Source organism: Oncorhynchus nerka, linkage group LG2, assembly GCF_034236695.1.
Source record: "Oncorhynchus nerka isolate Pitt River linkage group LG2, Oner_Uvic_2.0, whole genome shotgun sequence".
Lineage (NCBI taxonomy): Eukaryota > Metazoa > Chordata > Actinopteri > Salmoniformes > Salmonidae > Oncorhynchus > Oncorhynchus nerka.
The window spans coordinates 21813303-21834498 of record NC_088397.1 but is presented as its reverse complement, the minus strand read 5'-3'; the positions used below and the strand labels follow the sequence as shown (position 1 = coordinate 21834498).

Below are 21196 nucleotides of genomic sequence, written 5' to 3'. Positions count from 1 at the left end.
TGTCAAATCCAAATCCAAAGCCTGTTGTTCGGACCTCTGGCAGTCTCTATGGGGGTGCCACAGGGTTCAATTCTCGGGCCGACTCTGTTCTCTGTATATATCAATGATGTCGCTCTTGCGACTGGTGATTCTCTGATCCACCTCTACGCAGACGAGACCATTCTGTATACTTCTGGCCTTTCTTTGGACACTGTGTTAACTAACTTCCAGACTAGCTTCCACGCCATATAACTCTCCTTCCGTGGCCTCCAACTGCTCTTAAATGCAAGTAAAACTAAATGCATCCTCTTCAACCGATCGCTGCCCACACCTGCCCACCCGCCTAGCATCACAACTCTGGACATTACTACGCTGGTGTCTGATTAGACTGTAAACTCTCCTTCCAGACTCATTATAAGCATCTCCAATCCAAAATTAAATCTAGAATCGGCTTCCTATTTCACTCATTCTGCCAAACATACCCTCGTAAAATTGACTATCCTACCGATCCTTGACTTCGGTCATTTACAAAATAGTCTCCAACACTCTACTCAGCAAATTGGTTGCAGCCTATCACAGTGCCATCCGTTTTGTCACCAAAGCCCCATATACTACCCACCACTGCGACCTGTATGCTTTCATTGGCTGGCCCTCACTTCATATTCGTCGCCAAACTCACTGGCTCCAGGTCATCTATAAGTCTTTGCTAGGTAAAGCCCTGCCTTACCATTGCAGCACCCACCCGTAGCACACGCTCCAGCAGGTATATTTCACTGGTCACCCCTAAAGTCAATTCCTACTTTGGCCGCCTTTCCTTCCAGTTCTCTGCTGCCAATGACTGGAACGTATTGCAAAAATCATTGAAGCTGGAGACTCATATCTCCCTCACTAACTTTAAGCATCAGCTATCAGAGCAGCTTACAGATCATTGCACCTGTACACAGCCCATCTGTAAATAGCCCATCCAACTACCTCAGCCCCATATTGTTATTCATTTTATTTATATATTATTTTTGCTCCTTTGCACCCCAGTATCTCTACTTGCACATTCATCTTCTGCACATCTATCACTCCAGTGTTTATTTGCTAAATTGTAATTATTTCCCACTACGGCCTATTTATTGCCTTACCTCCCTAATCTTACTTCATTTGCTCACACTGCATATAGACTTTTCTATTGTGTTATTGACTGTACGTTTGTTAATTCCATGTGTAACTCTGTGTTGTTGTTTGTGTCGCACTGCATTGCTTTATCTTGGCCAGGTCGCAGTTGTAAATGAGAACTTGTTCTCAACTGGCCAACCTGGTTAAATAAAGGTGAAATAAAAAAATGAAAAATAAATATGCCCATAGACATGTCTTAGACTGGGATGTGAGTATCTTACCTTCTCCATATATGGGCGGGAGGTGGTGTTGGTAGTACTGGTGGGGGGGCAGGTCTCCAGGACTCACAGGGGGATAGAAGGAGTGAGAGTTGGGGATAAAGTGGGGTGGGTGAGGTACGGCGGGAGGTGGTGCGTGGGGGAGAGAGCGGGGGAGTACGAGGGGGGATAACATTCAGGAGACTGCGGGGTGACGACCACCCGACGCACTCCTGTGTTGTCTTCTAACACCTGGGGGGAGGAGAGGCAAAGGGGAGGGGAGAGGGGGAGGGGAGGAGAGGAATTCTTAGCATTACTGGAGAATTCCACAATAAAACACATCCAATAACACTCCACAAACACTGGACTCAATTAAATCCAAACCACACTGGGGTATTCACACAGTAGTTCTCCCCATGGTCAAATAACATGGCAGGTTATGTAAAACCCACCAACACCACCAGGAAGTAGATTCCCCTCACAGGTAACTACAGTTGACAGATTAAGAGGAGTGTTGCTATGGGTTTGATCCAACTCCAGTTTAAGACGTTTGCTGTACACACATGCATGCACACACACACACAAATTCAGACAGTCTCTCTCACACACATTCCATTCCATTCACACACATTCCAATCAGTAAGCAAACACACTCTCCCCCGTGAGAGCCGCTTCCAAGTGCTGCTGCAGCAGCACACACACACACACACATGCGCGCACGCAGAGAGAGAGAGAGGAGAAATGATAGCAGACCACTCTCTGACTCCCCCCTTCGACCTCCACATCCTCTATACAAAACAAAAAAAACAGACATGTTTATGTGACAACAAGGCCAAAGTCCCACCAGAAACTAGTTGGCAGAGGATCCCCCTCTCTCTCATTCCATCCCCCTCTCTCTCTCATTCCATCCCCCTCTCTCTCTCATTCCATCCCCCTCTCTCTCTCCTCCCATCCCTCTCTCTCTCTCTCCTCCCATCCCTCTCTCTCCTCCCATCCCTCTCTCTCTCTCTCCTCCCATCCCTCTCTCTCTCTCTCCTCCCATCCCTCTCTCTCTCTCTCCTCCCATCCCTCTCTCTCTCCTCCCATCCCTCTCTCTCTCCTCCCATCTCTCTCTCTCCTCCCATCCCTCTCTCTCCTTCCATCCATCCCTCTCTCTATGTGGGTGTTTGTGTACTGTAAGGGTGACACTTTTTCCCGCTCTCAGTTGGCTCAGTGGCCTCCCCCCAACACACACAGTCAATGGCCTCACTGCTATCACCCCCCCCAACAATGTACCCTGCAATAATCAACACATTCCTCTCTGCTCTGGGCGGCTTCAGTTCAGTTGAGAGCAAGTTTACCACACACAAACACAGCTTACCTGGGAGATGTATCCTGGGGGGACGTGGATGGGGGGGATTGATCCATTGGGGGACATCATTGGGACCTCAGCAGGACCTGCACAAAAGATACACACTGTCAGTCACTGTAACACACACACACACGCTAATGACAAGGTAACGCCTAGGCTTTAGATCAACATGCTAACACGGTCTTGTGTCATGCAGGAGACCTGGATTCAGTCAGACACACAAACAACAGCAGGTAAAAACCTTATGGAGGAAAATCCACGTATTTTTGTGTTTACTTTTCCACTGTGATCTCTTTCTCCATCTCCCCCCTCTCCCCTATCTCTGGGAAAGTCATTGGTTTCCCGTAGAGAGTGCTGTAGGCAAGTCTGGTTTCAGTGTAAATCACACTAAACATACACACACAAGTACACAGTGAGAGACCCCTTTTTGCCCCCTCTGACCTCCCTTCTCCCCTCCTCCCTCTCTTCTTTTCTGGGGAATATGAAGCTGTTCATTGAGCATAACATATGAAAACACAAACATACACACCAACACACACAAACGCATTCATACACATTTGCACACACACACAAAAACACGCACACACACGCAAATGCACACCCACTTGGCAAACAGACATGTGTTTAGACAGTCTCTGTTGCCTCTGTGCTCTTCGCTCAGCAAACAGCAGCTTTCAACCACTTAAACACACACAGCACAGACTGTTCCCATCCGTGGCCCCCTAGACACAAGCACACACACAAACAACCACACACACTCACAGAGGGTAGAACATGGCTCTTCAGTGTACAATCATTTTGGAGTAACTCTGGGAACAAGTTCCTATTTATTTTTGGTCTGTAATGAATTAAACAACCCAGATGTGAACTTCAAAATCTACAACAGCCGAGCTAAAGGCAGAAGCAAGCACATACAGGTAACTGCCAAAATAAAGGAAACACCAACATAAAGTGTCTTAATAGGGCGTTGGGGCACCACGAGACAGAACAGCTTCAACCCACCGTGGCAAAGATTCTACATGTGTCTGGAACTCTATTGGAGGAATGCTACATTATTCTACAAGAAATTCCATAATTTGGGGTTTTGTTGATGGTGGTGGAAAACACTGTCTCAGGCGCTGCTCCAGAATCTCCCATAAGTGTTCAATTGAGTTGAGATCTAGTGACTGAGATGGCCATGGCATATGGTTTACATCATCTTCATTTTCATGCTCATCAAACCATTCAAATACCACTCGTGCCCTGTGGAGGGGGGCATTGTCATTCTGTGGGCCACAGACATGGTAGCCAAAATAATGGCCTACATGGCATTTTTTACCCTAAGCATGATGGGATGTTAATATAAATGCAACATGCAACAATTTCAACGTTTTTACTGTGTTACAGTTCATTGTAAAGATGGCTGACGTTCTACATGCTCCTAACCAATTGTGCCATTTTGTTAGTTTTATTGCGTTGTTTGCAACTTTTAAAAAAAACTTATTTTGTACATAATGTTGCTGCTACCATCTCTTATAACCGAAAATAACATGGACATCTGAACAGTGATTACTCACCACGAACTGGAAGAAGCTTTTTCCTTTAACCAGTTTGATGAGAAAGATATACTGCTCTTCCGGGAACAGGCCCAGATCCCAGTCATTTGCGTGAAAAAAAAAGATGGAGGAAAAGAGGACGCAGATCAGGCTGCCTTTTGAGAATCCGTAGGCGAGCGAGTAAACTCCCACTGCCTTCCGTCCTACTTGCTAACATGCAAATCATTGGAAAATAAAATTGATGACCTACGATTACGAATATCCTACCAACAGGACATTAAGAACTGCAATATCTTATGTTTCACCGAGTCGTGGCTGAACGACGTCACAGATAATATAGAGCGGGAGGGATTTTCAATGCACCGGCAGAACAGAGAAGCTACGTCTGGTAAGACGAGGGGTGGGGGTGTGTGTCTTTTTGTCAATGACAGCTGGTGCATGATGTCTAATATTAAAGAAGTCTTGAGGTATTGCTCTCCTGAGGTAGAGTACCTTATGGTAAGCTGTAGACCACACTATCTACCAAGAGATTTCTCATCTATATTATTTGTAGCTGTCTATTTACCACCACAGACCAATGCTGGCACTAAGACCGCTCTCAACCAACTCTATAAGGCCATAAGCAAACCAGAAGTGGCGCTCCTAGTGGCCAGGGACTTTAATGCAGGCAAACTTAAATCAGTTTTATCTAATTTTTACCAGCATGTGCAACCAGAGGGGAAAAAAACTCTAGACCACCTTTAATCCACACACAGAGAGATGCATACAAAGCTCTCCCCCGCCCTCCATTTGGCAAATCCGACCATAATTCTATCCTCCTGATTCCTGCTTAAAAGCAAAAACTAAAGCACGAAGTGCCAGTGACTCACTCAATATGGAAGTGGTCAGATGACGCAGATACTACACTACAGGACTGTTTTGCTAGAACAGACTGGAATATGTTCTGGGATTCATCCAATGGCATTGAGGAGTATACCACCTCAGTCACCGGCTTCATCAATAAGTGCATTGACAACGTTGTCACCACAGTGACCGTACGTACATATCCCAACCAGAAGCCATGGATTACAGACAACATCCGCATCGAGCCAAAGGCTAGAGCTGCCGCTTTCAAGGAACGGGACACTAATCCGGGCGCTTATAAGAAATCCCGCTAGGGGGCTTATGGTCGAGAAATTAACATTCAATTCTCTGGCAACAGCTCTGGTGGATATTCCTGCATAAGCATGCCAATTGCACACTCCCTCAAAACTTCAGATATCTGTGGCATTGTGTTGTGTGACAAGACTGCACATTTTAGAGTGGCCTATTATTGTCCCCCAGCACAAGGTGATCATGCTGTTAAATCGGCTTCTTGATATGCCACACCTGTCAGGTGAATGGATTATCTTGGCAAAGGAGAAATGCTCACTAACAGGGATATAAACACATTTGAGAGAAATACGTTTTTTGTGCATATGGAACATTTCTGGGATCTTTTATTTCAGCTCATAAAACATGTTGCGTTTATATTTTTGTTTAGTGTAGTTTGTATCCCTCATTTACTCAAGTGTTCCCATTCTTTTTAGCAGTTATACCTTTACCTCTTGAGTGCATTATCCTTTTAAAAATGGTTAAAACCAAAAGCAAAAATGATCAATTCAAAGTAACAATTGAGTTGGTAGTGTTAATTCACAAATATATTACGTTCAGTTGGTGTCAGATATGTACTGGCTTTAACTGCTCGCTCCATTTCTCTCCTCTCTTCCGTCAGATGTCAGAGATGAGGTCATTTCCTGTCTCAAATATATGGCATCACCACCCAGACAGGAAGATGTGACCTAGAATACAATCTGTCACCTCCGCATCCAAGTGTTTCCCCTAGCAACAGTTACATTATCTGGCTTGGAGCAACACACAGAATGACAGAACACACACGCACACACACAAACTACAGGAGATCAGTTCTCTCCGTGTCCATAGACTAATTAAGCAGAATCTCATCTTCAAAATAATTAAGCATCATCCTTTCCACACTACTACATGGAATACACTCAAAACTGTAGGAGACACACTCACACACTCTCTCTCTCACACACTCAGGTTCTCATACAGGACAACAGGAGATGATGCAACATTTCATCAGATGGTTCTCATAATACAGCTGTCTAGAACAGCTGCTGTAGGGCCCCAGAGGTGCACACACACACACACACACACACACACACACACACACACAGTAATTGACTGTGTTCCATTATTGCGTTTAATGTTGTTGTGATGCTGAGTTATTCTATGCCTAAACTTGGTGATTGATTGCTTTGTCCTGTTAAGAGTCCATTTCAACCAAACCTGAATTGCCTTTCAAAACATGCAAACAAACAAACATGCCATCATGTATTGGCAACTACAGCAGTTGGGATCTTAAAGGATGGGAGTGGTTTTGTGTCAGGGTTAATCCATTAGAATTCAATCACTTTTTGACAGCAGCCCTTTACATTTGAACAAATCCTTCCATACATATTCGGCCACTGTAGAAAAGCTCAGAAAGTGACTTTTTGGACCTGAATGTCAAAACATTTAATAGATAAAGGTGCTCAAAGTTGACCTATTTTGCATACCCCAGCATACCATGAGACCATGAGACTATCATGTCTTCATCACTGGAAAAGATAAACGGTTGAGATGGACGTCATTTAAAAGCGTACAAACAGGGTTGTCAAACTATTCCATCATTTCATGAACCATGCTACAGACACGCCCCCTTTATGAGAGTCACAAGTGTGCATCTGCCACTGAAGGAGGAAGTGTCATGGTGCGTTCGTATCCAAGATGGAAGTGGTAATTTACCACACGAGACTGTGAAAAATCCACTTGATCGCACCTCAAAACTGGTAATTACTAGTGGGAAACTTTTCTATCATCCTGTGCTCACACATGGTGACCTCTGACGTCACCTACTAAGGAAACGGCCTCTAACAACATTTTCCGCAGTTGAATGCAACAACAAAACATTATTTATAAAAAACAATATATTCATGTGGTTTTTGAACGCCATCATTTGTTTACAAGCATCTGTACTTTTAGTTGGTGGTTTACGCAGCTTGTTGGCCATTAGCCAAACAGCGTTTCTCAATGAGTTCAAATGAGATGAATGCACTCAACTGGTATTTACGACTTCACAACTGGTATATTCCCACCTCCCACATGGTTACAAATGTAGCATGAGAGTGGAAACTTGAGGCCCAACAAAACAATCCTGTGACAACAGACAATGGTGTTGGAGGGCCAATTAGAAGGCACTCTAAAATAAACATATATCCCAACGCCCCAGGGCAGTTATTGGGGACATTGCCCTGTGTAGGGTGCCGTCTTTCAGATGGGACGTTAAAAGTGTGTCCTGACTCTGTGGTCACTAAAGATCCCATGACACTTATTGTCAAAAATTCCAACATCGGCCCGATGTCTAGTTTAACTTCTTGCGTCGAGCCAACCCGGATCCCGGATCATGACTACAGCCTCAAGCCCATTACCATAACGCAACATTAACTATTCATGAAAATCGCAAATGAAATGAAATCAATATGCTAGCTCTCATGCTTAGCCTTTTGTTAACAACACTGTCATCTCAGATTTTCAAAAATATGCTTCTCTACCATAGCAAAACTAGCATTTAGCATTTAGCGTTAGCATCACCAGGCAACATTTTCACAAAAACCAGCAAAAACATTCAATAAATCATTTACCTTTGAAGAACTTCGGATGTTTTCAATGAGGAAACTCAGTTAGATAGCAAATGTTCAGTTTTTCCTGAATGATTTTTTGTGCAGGAGAAATCGTTCCGTTTGGTGCGTCACGTTTGGCTACCAAAAAAAATGAAAATTCAGTTATCCAAACGCCGAACTTTTTTCCAAATTAACTCCATAATATCGACTGAAACATGGCAAACGTTGTTTAGAACCAATCCTCAAGGTGTTTTTCTACATATCTCTTTAATGATGTATCGTTCCTGGAAGTGTGCTTCTCCCTCTGTTATCGCATGGTAAAATGATTGCCACTGGGAATTACGCACCAACTTAGACAAAGGACACCGGACGGACTCCTGGCAAATGTAGTCTCTTATGGCCAATCTTCCAATGATATGCCTACAAATACGTCACAATGCTGCAGACATCTTGGACGAACGGCAGAGAGCATAAGCTCGTTCACAGCACATTCACAGCCATATAAGGAGACGATAGGAAAACAGAGCTTCAGAAATTCAGCTCATTTCCTGTTTGAGGTTACATCTTGGTTTCGCCTGTAGCATCATTTCTGGGGCACTCACAGATAATATCTTTGCAGTTTTGAAAACGTCAGAGTGTTTTCTTTCCAAAGCTGCCAATTATATGCATAGTCAAGCATCTTTTTGTGACAAAATATTGCGCTTAAAACGGGAACGTTTTTTTATCCAATAATGACATAGCGCCCCCATAGGTTGAAGAGGTAAACACGGATGTGCAAAACCAATGTCAAAGCTGACGTGTATACCTATATAACGTAGGTAGATGACGTGCATACCTATATAAACGTAGGTAGATGACGTACATACCTATATAACGTAGGTAGATGACGTGCATACCTATATAACGTAGGTAGATGACGTGCATACCTATATAACGTAGGTAGATGACGTGCATACCTATATAACGTAGGTAGATGACGTGCATACCTATATAACGTAGGTAGATTACGTACATACCTATATAACGTAGGTAGATGACGTGCATACCTATATAACGTAGGTAGATGACGTGCATACCTATATAACGTAGGTAGATGACGTGCATACCCATATAACGTAGGTAGATGACGTGCATACCTATATAACGTAGGTAGATGACGTGCATACCTATATAACGTAGGTAGATGACGTGCATACCTATATAACGTAGGTAGATGACGTGCATACCTATATAACGTAGGTAGATGACGTACATACCTATATAACGTAGGTAGATGACGTGCATACCTATATAAATGTGGCTTGTCACCAAAAGCACTCACAAACATCTACAGATGCACAATCGAGAGCATCCTGTCGGGCGGTATCACCGCCTGGTATGGCAACTGCTCCGCCCACAACCATAAGGCTCTCCAGAGGGTAGTGAGGTCTGCACAACGCATCACCGGGGGCAAACTACCTGCCCTCCAGGACACCTACACCACCCGATGTCACAGAAAGGCCATAAAGATCATCAAGGACAACAACCACCCGAGCCACTTCCTGTTCACCCCGCTATCATCCATAAGGCGAGGTCAGTACAGGTGCATCAAAGCAGGGACCGAGAGACTGAAAAACAGCTTCTATCTCAAGGCCATCAGACTGTTAAACAGCCATAACTAACATTGAGAGGCTGCGGAAATCGGTATTTTTGGGTGCCGATTTTGTAAAATTATTTTATTATTTATTTATTTATTACTTTATTTAACTAGGCCAGTCAGTTAAGAACACATTCTTATTTTCAATGACTGCCTAGGAACGGTGGGTTAACCGCCTTGTTCAGGGGCAGAACGACAGATTTTCACCTTGTCAGCTCGGGATCCAATCTTGCAACCTTACAGTTAACCCAATAACGACCTGCCTCTCCCTCTCGTTGCACTCCACAAGGAGACTCTGCCTGTTACGCGAATGCAGTAAGCCAAGGTAAATTGCTAGCTAGCATTAAACTTATCTTATAAAAAATAATCAATCATAATCACTAGTTAACTACACATGGTTGATGATATTACTAGATATTATCTAGCGTGTCCTGCATTGCATATAATCTGACTGAGCATACAAGCATAAAAGTATCTGACTGAGCGGCGGTAGGCAGAAGCAGGCGCGTAAACATTCATTCAAACAGCACTTTAGTGCCTTTTGCCAGCAGATCTTCGTTGTGCGTCAAGAATTACGCTGTTTATGACTTCAAGCCTATCAACTCCCGAGATGAGGCTGGTGTAACCGAAGTGAAATGGCTAGCTAGTTAGCGCGCGCTAATAGCGTTTCAAACGTCACTCGCTCTGAGCCTTCTAGTAGTTGTTCTCATTGCTCTGCATGGGTAACGCTGCTTCGATGGTGGCTGTTGTCGTTGTGTTGCTGGTTCGAGCCCAGGGAGGAGCGAGGAGAGGGACGGAAGCTATACTGTTACACTGGCAATACTAAAGTGCCTATAAGAACATCCAATAGTCAAAGGTTAATCAAATACAAATGGTATAGAGTGAAATCCTATAATCCTATAATCCTATAATTACTATAATAACTACAACCTAAAAACTTCTTACCTGGGAATATTGAAGACTCATGTTAAAAGGAACCACCAGCTTTCATGTGTTCTCATGTTCTGAGCAAGGAACTGAAACGTTAGCTTTCTTACATGGCACATATTGCACTTTTACTTTCTTCTCCAACACTTTGTTTTTGCATTATATAAACCAAATTGAACATGTTTCATTATTTAATTGAGGCTAAATAGATTTTATTGATGTATTATATTAAGTTAAAATAAGTGTTCATTCAGTATTGTTGTAATTGTCATTATTACAAATAAAATACAAAAATTGGCCGATTAGTTGGTATCGGCTTTTTTGGTCCTCCAATAATCGGTATCAGTATTGGTGTTGAAAAATCGGTCGACCTCTACTACATTACTCATCTCATATGTACAGTGAGGGAAAAAAGTATTTGATCCCCTGCTGATTTTGTACGTTTGCCCACTGACAAAGAAATGATCAGTCTATAATTTTAATGGTAGGTTTATTTGAACAGTGAGGGACAGAATAACAACAAACAAAATCCAGATAAACGCATGTCAATGGGTAATGGGGACATACGTAAATGACAACAAAATTACTTTTGGGTAAGTGTGGTGTATGTGTGTGTAACCTTTCTATTTAACTAGGAAAGTCGGGTAAGAACACATTCTTATTTAGATTGACGGCCTACCCCAGCCTAACCTGGACGACGCTGGGCCAATTGTGCGCCGCCCTATGGGACTCCCAATCAAGGCCAGATGTGATACAGCCTGGATTCGAACCAGGGACCGTAGTGACGCCCACTTGCACTTTGGTGCAGTGCCTTAGACCACTGCGTCCATGTGTGTGTGTGTTAACTATTTAAATGTACTAGAATGCTTAAAAGGCCGCAAAAAAATTAAATATCGGTTATCGGTATCGTTTTTTTTGTCAAGGAAAATTTTGGATATCGTTATTGGCCAAAAAAGTAATATCGGTGCATCACTAGTGGTAACCCCGGTGTCCTGGTTAAATTCCCAATCTGGCCCTCATAACATCATGGCCACCTAATCATCCCAAGCTTCCAATTGGCTCATTCATCCCCCCTCTTCTCTCCTGTAACTATTCTCCAGGTCGTCAACTTATCTGGTAAAATAAGTTCAAAAAAGAAGAAAATGAATAATGCCAGGAACATAGTGAATGCTGAACATAGTGAATGATGAACATTGTGAGTGGCATTTCATTTTCCCACTGTACCGAAACCTAACCGTGACACCAAAACCGCAATACGTACCGAACCATGGGTTTGGTGATCCGTTCCACCCCTAACTACAACCACATTACTAAGTCTTTGACCACATTGTGTTGTTACTTTGGTGAGTAAAAACACATGCTTCCTGCTTAAACGCCAAATATCTCAGTTTTTTTCCATATTTGCATATGTAGCGTAGCCCCTATTTTTGTGGGTGTTGTGCCCGCAACACCAGTTGTAATCCTTCAAACACAGTAACACAGTGGAGAATAAAACGTTTAGGAACAGATGTGGAAAACACTTTCACTCTCTCTCCCCCTCCCTGTCTCCCTGTCTCACTCTCACCCCCTCCCCGTCTCTCTCCCCCTCCCAGTCTCTCTCTCCCTCCCCGTCTCTCTCTCCCTCCCCGTCTCTCTCTCCCCCTCCCCGTCTCACTCTCTCCCCCTCCCCGTCTCTCTCTCCCCCTCCCCGTCTCTCTCTCCCCCTCCCAGTCTCTCTCTCCCCCTCCCCGTCTCTCTCTCTCCCTCCCCGTCTCGCTCTCCCCCTCCCCGTCTCGCTCTCCCCCTCCCCGTCTCACTCTCCCCCTCCCCGTCTCTCTCTCCCCCTCCCCGTCTCTCTCTCCCCCTCCCCGTCTCTCTCTCCCCCTCCCCGTCTCTCTCTCCCCCTCCCCGTCTCTCTCTCCCCCTCCCCGTCTCTCTCTCCCCCTCCCCGTCTCTCTCTCCCCTCCCCGTCTCACTCTCTCCCCCTCCCCGCCTCACTCTCTCCCCCTCCCCGTCTCACTCTCTCCCCCTCCCCGCCTCACTCTCTCCCCTCCCCGTCTCCCACTCTCCCCAGTCTCCGAACGTCTCCCCCTCTCTATGTGTTTCTCCCGTCTTACTCCCTTTTGCTGCCCCCCCTCTCTCACTCTCCCGCACGTGGTTACCATATTGAGAGGAAATGCACACCCTCCTGGGAAAGAGTGTGTGTGTGTATATGTGTGTGTGTGTATGTATGTGTTTGTGTGTCTGTGTGTGTGTGTGTGTATGTATGTGTTTGTGTGTATGTATGTGTTTGTGTGTATATGTGTTTGTGTGTATAGGTGTTTGTGTGTATATGTGTTTGTGTGTGTTAGTGTGTATATATGTTTGTGTGTGTTAGTGTGTATATATGTTTGTGTGTGCTATGAAAGGAGTCTGTTTGTAAGATGACCTACATGCAGCCAACTAGGCACAGATGGAAATCCTAAACACACACATACACACTAGGGTTGGGCGGTACTCAGATTTCCATACCTTCATAACGTACCCGTGCCATCCCGGGATATATGATATTACCGGGCAGTGCACACAAGGGGCGATATTTATTTTTCAAACAAAAAAAGCTCAGAAAACGTCAGTTACCAGAATGCTCACAAAATGCTAACAAGTACAAAGGAACTCCCATAGCGGATGCTAGGTAAATGCTAACAAGTACAAAGGAACTCCCATAGCGGATGCTAGGTAAATGCTAACAAGTACAAAGGAACTCCGATAGCGGATGCTAGGTAAATGCTAACAAGTACAAAGGAACTCCGATAGCGGATGCTAGGTAAATGCTAACAAGTACAAAGGAACTCCCATAGCGGATGCTAGGTAAATGCTAACAAGTACAAAGGAACTCCCATAGCGAATGCAAACATTTACTAAAGACAGAAAACCCAGCCCATGAAGTTATGCAAGTATCTCAAAAAACGCAGTTTGCAGCACGCACAAAACAAACAGACAGCTGGGATCTTAATTCAGGGGTGGATTGTCTCTGCTGCTGTTGCCAAGACAATTCAAATATTGCAAGCTAATGTTAGCCATTCTGTTCTCAGAGCTCTGGAGAGTTAACTTAATAGTTAAACGATTTATATCTGGCAAATATTAATTTCATGCAAGTGTAACATTATCACCTCACCTATTAAGTTGTGCTGCAGGAGTGACTCACCTCACAAAGCTCCCGTTTTGCTCATTGTGCTTCTTTGTAAACAAACACGTGTGACGGGCTCAAACTGCTGTTTTGGTAAACTAGTACCGGTGAGCTTCATAATGAAAAATAATCTAACAGGCGAAACGTGGTTTGCTTGATCTATTATCTAGTGCACAAGTTGACTGCATGTATTTCATATATATATATATATATATATACACATTTTGTTTTTGTTAACAGTCTTGACCGTATTGTAAAATCATATAAAAAAATCACGGTATATACGGTATACCACCCAACCTTAACACACACACACACACAAACCCTTGAACATACACAAACACACACAAACCCTTGAACATACACAAACACACACAAACCGTCCAGATCCGGCAGCTGCTTCTAGGGGCTCTGATGGGACATCTAGAGTGTGTGTGTGTGTGTGTGTGTGTGTGTGTGTGTGTGTGTGTGTGTGGGTCAGTAAGGATGTGGCACTACCTGGGTATTATGTATGTGTTTAGCAGGGTGTGTGTGTGTGTGTGTGTGTGTTACCAAGGTAATGGTATCTCTCCAGAGCTCTGAGAACAGACACTCCCACTACAGTTTCTTCTAGAGGTCGACCGATTAATCGGAATGGCCGATTTCAAGTTTTCATAACAATCGGAAATCGGTATTTTTGGACACCGATTTGACCAATTCTTTTTTTTGTGACACTTTTATTTAATCTTTATTTAATTAGGCAAGTCAGTTAAGAACACATTCTTATTTTCAATGACGGCCTAGGAACGGTAGGTTAACTGCCTCGTTCAGGGTCAGCTCGGGGGATTCAATCTTGCAACCTTACAGTTAACTAGTCCAACGCTCTAACCACCTGCCTCTCGTTGCACTCCACAAGTAGACTGCCTGCGCGAATGCAGTAAGCCAAGGTAAGTTGCTAGCTAGCATTAAACATATCTTATAAAAAACAATCAATCATAATCACTAGTTAACTACACATGGTTGATGATATTACTAGTTTATCTGGCGTGTCCTGCGTTGCATATAATCGATGCGGTGCTGTCGTTGCTCCAATGTGTACCTAACCATAAACATCAATGCATTTCTTAAAATCAATACACAGAAGTATATATTTTTAAACCTCCATATTTAGCTAAAAGAAATCCAGGTTAGCAGGCAATATTAACCAGGTGAAATTGTGTCACTTCTCTTGCGTTCATTGCATGCAGAGTCAGTGTATATGCAACGGTTTGGGCCGCCTAATTTGCCAGAATTGTATGTAATTATGACATAACATTGAAGGTTGTGCAATGTAACAGGAATATTTAGACTTAGGGATGCCACCCGTTAGATCAAATACAGAACGGTTCCGTATTTCACTGAAAGAATAAATGTCTTGTATTCGAGATGATAGTTTCCAGATTCGACCATATTAATGACCTACGGCTCGTATTTCTGAGCCTTAGAGCAGTCTGACTGAGCAGTCTGACTGAGCGATGGTAGGCAGCAGCAGGCTCGTAAGCATTCATTCAAACAGCACTTTCGTGAGTTTTGCCAGCAGCTCTGATGTTTATGACTTCAAGCCTATCAACTCCCGAGATTAGACTGGTGTAACCGATGTGAAATGGCTAGCTAGTTAGCGGGGTGCGTGCTAATAGCATTTCAAACATCACTCGCTCTGAGACTTGGAGTGGTTGTTCCCCTTGCTCTGCAAGGGCCGCGGCTTTTGTGGAGCGATGGGTAACTCTGCTTCGAGGGTGGCTGTTGTCGTTGTGTTGCTGGTACGAGCCCAGGTAGGAGCGAGGAGAGGGACGGAAGCTATACTGTTACACTGGCAATACTAGTGCCTATAAGAACATCCAATAGTCAAAGGTATATGAAATACAAATGGTATAGAGAGAAATAGTCCTATAAATACTATATTAACTACAACCTAAAACTTCTTACCTGGGAATTGAAGACTCATGTAAAAAGGAACCACCAGCTTTCATGTGTTCTCATGTTCTGAGCAAGGAACTGAAACGTTAGCTTTCTTACATGGCACATATTGCACTTTTACTTTCTTCTCCAACAATATGTTTTTGAATTATTTAAACCAAATCGAACATGTTTGATTATTTATTTGAGGTTAAATAGATTTTATTGACGTATTATATTAAGTTAAAATAGGTGTTCATTCAGTATTGTTGTAATTGTCATTATTACAAATAAATAAATAAATATTGGCCGATGAATCGGTATCGGCTTTTTTTTGGCCCTCCAATAATCGATATCGGTATCGGCGTTGAAAAATCATAATCGGTCGACCTCTAGTTTCTTCTGCCTGAAGCCCCACACACACACAACATTAAGTCCAGCACACACTTTAACAGTTCCCAACATCAAAGTAAATTACAGGAACAATGTGCAGGATGGGAGTAAAGTTTTACAGTGAGAGATAGACCGAATGAGAGAGAGAGAATGATAAAAAGAGAGAACAGAGAGAGAGAGACGGAGAAAGCACGCACGAGAGAGAGAGAGCGAGACGATGCAGGAACTGTGGGAGACAGCACATCTGAAATAGCAGAGACCAGACAGTCTGGGGTGGTCGAGGCAAATCTGATGCCACACAGTCACAAGTCTGGTAGCCATGATGAATGAGGGCAGTGAGGAAGCAGGAGGTACATACAAAGTACTTCCACTACAAACGCAGCATCATAACTTATGATTGACATTCCAGAGCAAGTCAGCAGAGAGAGAGAGAGAGAGAGAGAGAAATAGAGAGAGAGAGAGAGAAATAGAGAGAGAGAGAGAGAAAGAGAGAGAGAGAGAGAGAGAGAGAGAGAGAGAAATAGAGAGAAATAGAGAGAAAGAGAGAGAAAGAGAGAGAAAGAGAGAGAAAGAGAGAGAGAGAGAGAGAGAGAGAGATAGAGGGAGAGTGTGAGAGAGAAATAGAGAGAGAGAGAGAGAGATATCTATTATGATACAGAGTAATCTCTTCAGTCATCTCCTCTCCTCTTGTTAACATAGCATTAGACCCTCCAACAGCTGTTGGAGTGTAAAACAGACTGGGAGCCTAGCATTAGCAAAACATGCATATGAAATTGCCTAGCGCTAGCTTAGCCAGACTTCCTGACTGCCCTCTCCTCTCCCAGGGCTGTGTTTGCTGGGGTGGCCTAGTTCTGCTGCTGGTTGTGATCCAACCAAGCTAACGTCATGTCTGGAGCAAGGCTAAATTACCAACACCATAACACTCACACCACAGGAGGTTGGTGGCACCTTAATTGGGGAGGATGGGCTTGTGGAAATGGAATAAGTGGAATGGTATCAAATACATGCCCATGCGTCCATGTGTTTGATGCCATTCCATTCGCTCCATTCTAGCCATTATAATGAGCCGTCCTCCTATCAGCAGCCTCCTGTGACGCACACACTGAGACCCACGTTTTCTAAACGGATTTTCTCTGAAAATATGGTGGGGAATATTAACTGGAGATGTAGAAGAGAGAGAGAGAGAGAGAGAGAGAGAGAGAGAGAGAGAGAGAGAGAGAGAGATTGAGAGAGAGAGATTGAGAGAGAGAGAGAGAGAGAGAGAGAGAGAGAGAGAGAGAGAGAGAGAGAGAGCGGAAGAGGGGTAGGGAGGGAGGCAGGGAGGAAGAGGGGGAGGGAGGCAGGGAGGAAGAGGGGTAGGGAGCAGGCAGGGAGGAAGAGGGGTAGGGAGGGAGGCAGGGAGGAAGAGGGGTAGGGAGGCAGGGAGGAAGAGGGGTAGGGAGGGAGGCAGGGAGGAAGAGGGGTAGGGAGGGAGGCAGGGAGGAAGAGGGGTAGGGAGGGAGGGCAGGGAAGTCGTCTCGATCTAATAACCCAGATCCTGATGACTCACTGTTCCCAATGTATGAATACACGCACACACAGCGAGAGAGTGAAGAGGTGCAACAGCTGTTGGAGTGTAAACAGACTGGGAGTCTCATAACCATTTCCTGCTCTCCTCCCATCCTCCCTCTGTCTCTCTTTCTTTCTGTCTCACTTTCTCCCCCTCTCTCTCTATCTCTCTCTGTCTCTCTCCCTCTCTCTCTCCCCCGCTCTCTCTCACCCTCCCTTCTACTTTTCTTTCTCTCCCTCTCCCTAAACTCAAGCCCTGTCTCACCTGATATCCATCAGTGAAGAAATTAGTTGGTGTTCAATAAACGTCATTAGGAACTTTCTTTCGCTCTCTTCCATAGATGTTAGCAGACTCTTCCTCCCTCTCTCCCTCCTTTCACTCTCTCCACATTTTCATCTGGGAAATTCCTGCTATGTGAGTCATGGTCTGAACAGCAGGGTGTTTGTGTCCATCACAGAGAGACAGACAGAGAGAGAGAGAGAGAGACGGACGGAGAGAGAGAGAGAGGGAGAGATATAGAGAGACAGAGCGAGAAAGAGGTAGAAAGTGAGAGAGACCAAGGGAAGGAAAGAGGAAGATCGAGGGAAGGAGGGAGAGAAGAAGGAGAGGGTTCAGTGGAAAGAATACTGGAAATTCTAAATTAGCAGGGACTTTCCCTACTCAACATTCCTCTCTCTGTCTGTCTGTCTGTCTGTCTGTCTGTCTGTCTGTCTGTCTGTCTGTGTTGTCCTGGGGCTTTTGGCTTATCAGACAAAAAGTAGGGGCGTGGAAAAGGGAAGGAGAGGAAGAAGGAGAGAGAATGCAAGACATTACATTGCATTGACCCATGTTCTATCTATCTATATATATCTCGATTATATATCACTCTATCAAATGTCTTGATCCCTCTCTTCCTCTCCTTTTCTTTCCAGTCTCTCACTCATCGCTCCCCAAGGCTAAGCCCCGCCCCAGAGCCTGATTTCCTGTCTCTTTCATCTCTGAGCCTATCACATCTGTCTCTTTCATCTCTGAGCCTATCACATCTGTCTCTTTCATATCTGAGCCTATCACATCTGTCTCTTTCATATCTGAGCCTATCACATCTGTCTCTTTCATCTCTGAGCCTATCACATCTGTCTCTTTCATCTCTGAGCCTATCACATCTGTCTCTTTCATATCTGAGCCTATCACATCTGTCTTTTTCATCTCTGAGCCTATCACAGTTGTCTATTTCATCTCTAAGCTTATCACAGCTGAGCGGAAGGAAAAGGGCTTTCCCCTACAAGCCAGAAAGAAGGAACGAAAGAGAAGACAGAAGCATAAGTAGCTGATGTTGAAGGGAGTAGACCAGATAGGATGAGAGAACGGGACAGAGAGAAGGAAAGAGGGATGACGTTTTCAGACAGACAGATAGAGGGATGGAGAAAGAGAGGAAGAAAAGCGAGAAGAGAGGGATGGAGGGAGGACTGCTCCAGTTGATCCCTGAGCTTCCCGGAAGCCAATAATTCCAAATCTGGAAAAGCACTCTCTCAGGAGCAAACACACACACAGATAGAAGTCCTGTTATGTATATATACAGTGTTGTAACAATGTACAAATAGTTAGTACAAAAGGGAAAATAAATAAACATAAATATGGGTTGTATTTACAATGGTGTTTGTTCTTCACTGGTTGCCTTTTTCTTGTGGCAACAGGTCACACATCTTGCTGCTGTGATGGCACATTGTGGTATTTCACCCAGTAGATATGGGAGTTTATCAACATTTTGTTTTCTAATTCTTTGTGGGTCGATGTAATCTGAGGGAAATATGTGTCTCTAATATGGTCATACACTTGGCAGGAGGTTAGGAAGTGTAGCTCAGTTTCCACCTCATTTTGGGGCAGTGAGCACATAGCCTGTCTTCTCTTGAGAGCCAGGTCTGCCTACGGCGGCCTTTCTCAATAGCAAGGCTATGCTCACTGAGTCTGTACATAGTCAAAGCTTTCCTTAAGTTTGGGTCAGTCACAGTGGTCAGGTATTCTGCCACTGTGTTTGTTCTCTCTGTTTAGGGCCAAATAGCATTATAGTTTGCTCTGTTTTTTTGTTGTTAATTCTTTCCTATGTGTAAAGTAATTCTCTTTTTGTTTTGTCATGATTTAGTTGTCTCCAAACAGAACCACAATAACTCAGACACTCCAGGCCCTGTGGGCCCAAATACCATTACACACCACCTAGAGAGGTTTTCATTCTCATGGTTACATCTTTCCCAAACCTAGTGGAACCCAACGCACTATACACACGCACGCACGCAGCAAGACAACGATCCAAAACACACATTCAAGTCTACATGAAAATGGCTAAAAAGCAACAAATTTGAAGTTTTGGAATGGACTAGTCAAAGTCCAGACCTAATGATCCCAATCGAGATGTTGTGGCAGGACTTGAAACAAGCAGTTTAAGCAGTTCTTCATGTAAGAGTGGGACACAATTCCTCCAGAGCGACGTGAGAGACAACTACAGGAAGCGTTTGGTTGCAGTCATCGCTGCTGAAGGTGGTACAACCACTTATTGAGTGTGATCTTTTTTTGTTGCTGTTATTTGTAAACTCAGGTTCCCTTTATCTAATATTAGCTTTTGGTTGAAGATCTGATATGCTTAAAATCAGAAAGGGGGCAAATACTTTTTCATGTCTCTGTGCCTCTCTTTCTTTGTCTCTGTATCTCCCTCTCTCCTCCTCTCTCCTCTTCTCTCCTCCTCTCTCCTCCTCTCTCCTCCTCTCTCCTCCTCTTCTCTCTCTCCCTCTCTCCTCTTCTCTCCTCCTCTCTCCTCTTCTCTCCTCTCTCCTCCTCTCTCCTCCGTTCCTTCAGATCCTTGTTTCTAGTTTCTAAAAGTCTGTTTTTTAATACACACAGACACACTTCGATATATTCACACAGTCTGACAAGCCCCTCCCCCGTGCATCTGCTGCGCCTGCTGATGATGTCACAGAACTGGAACACAGTGACCCTACGCTCCTCCTATACACACACTTGCACACTAAGCCCACCCAACACTGAGCCCACCCAACACTGAGCCCACGCAACACTAAGCCTACCCAACACTAAGCCTACCCAACACTAAGCCTACCCAAAACTAAGCCCACCCAAAACTAAGCCTACCCAACACTGAGCCTACCCAACACTAAGCCTACCCAACACTGAGCCCACCCTACACTGAGCCTACCCAACACTGAGCCCACCCAACACTAAGCCTAACCAACACTGAGCCCACCCAACACTGAGCCCACCCAACACTAAGCCTACCCAACACTAAGCCCACCCAACACTAAGCCCACCCAACACTAAGCCTACCTAAAACTAAGCCTACCCAACACTAAGCCTACCCAAGCACAAGTAAATGTGTTTCCTAGATGAGAAGTTGACATTGAACCAGATTACAACTAATCCAGGTAAAGACAACATGACAACATCATGACTATGATGTCATCTTGTATTTTTCTGGTTGCTAAAAAGATGTGGACAACATGTCCTTCTGCAACCAGAATACAACCTGATTCATTGACTGCAACCAGTTTTGCACGCAGGATAATTACAGCAGGACATACTATATGTTACAGACAACTGGCTTAGAGAAAGTGAGAGCGATAGATAAGGATATAGAAAGAGAGAGAAAGAGAGATATGGGAAAGGTCTCACGTGTCGGTGAAAGAGAATCAAATAGTTTCTTGGCTTTGAGCAGAT

The 21196-nt window shown here is 44.2% G+C and overlaps 1 protein-coding gene across 1 annotated transcript in view; it reads right to left on the bottom strand.

Annotated features, from left to right (window-relative positions):
* The window catches only part of LOC115121805 (fibronectin type III domain-containing protein 3B-like), a 149549-nt gene that overhangs the window by 87799 nt on the left and 40554 nt on the right, over positions 1-21196 (bottom strand). Inside the window, 3 exon segments of the mRNA XM_065024546.1 lie at positions 1365-1469; positions 1472-1592; positions 2701-2777. Of these exon segments, the coding sequence (XP_064880618.1) occupies positions 1365-1469; positions 1472-1592; positions 2701-2777 (303 nt within the window).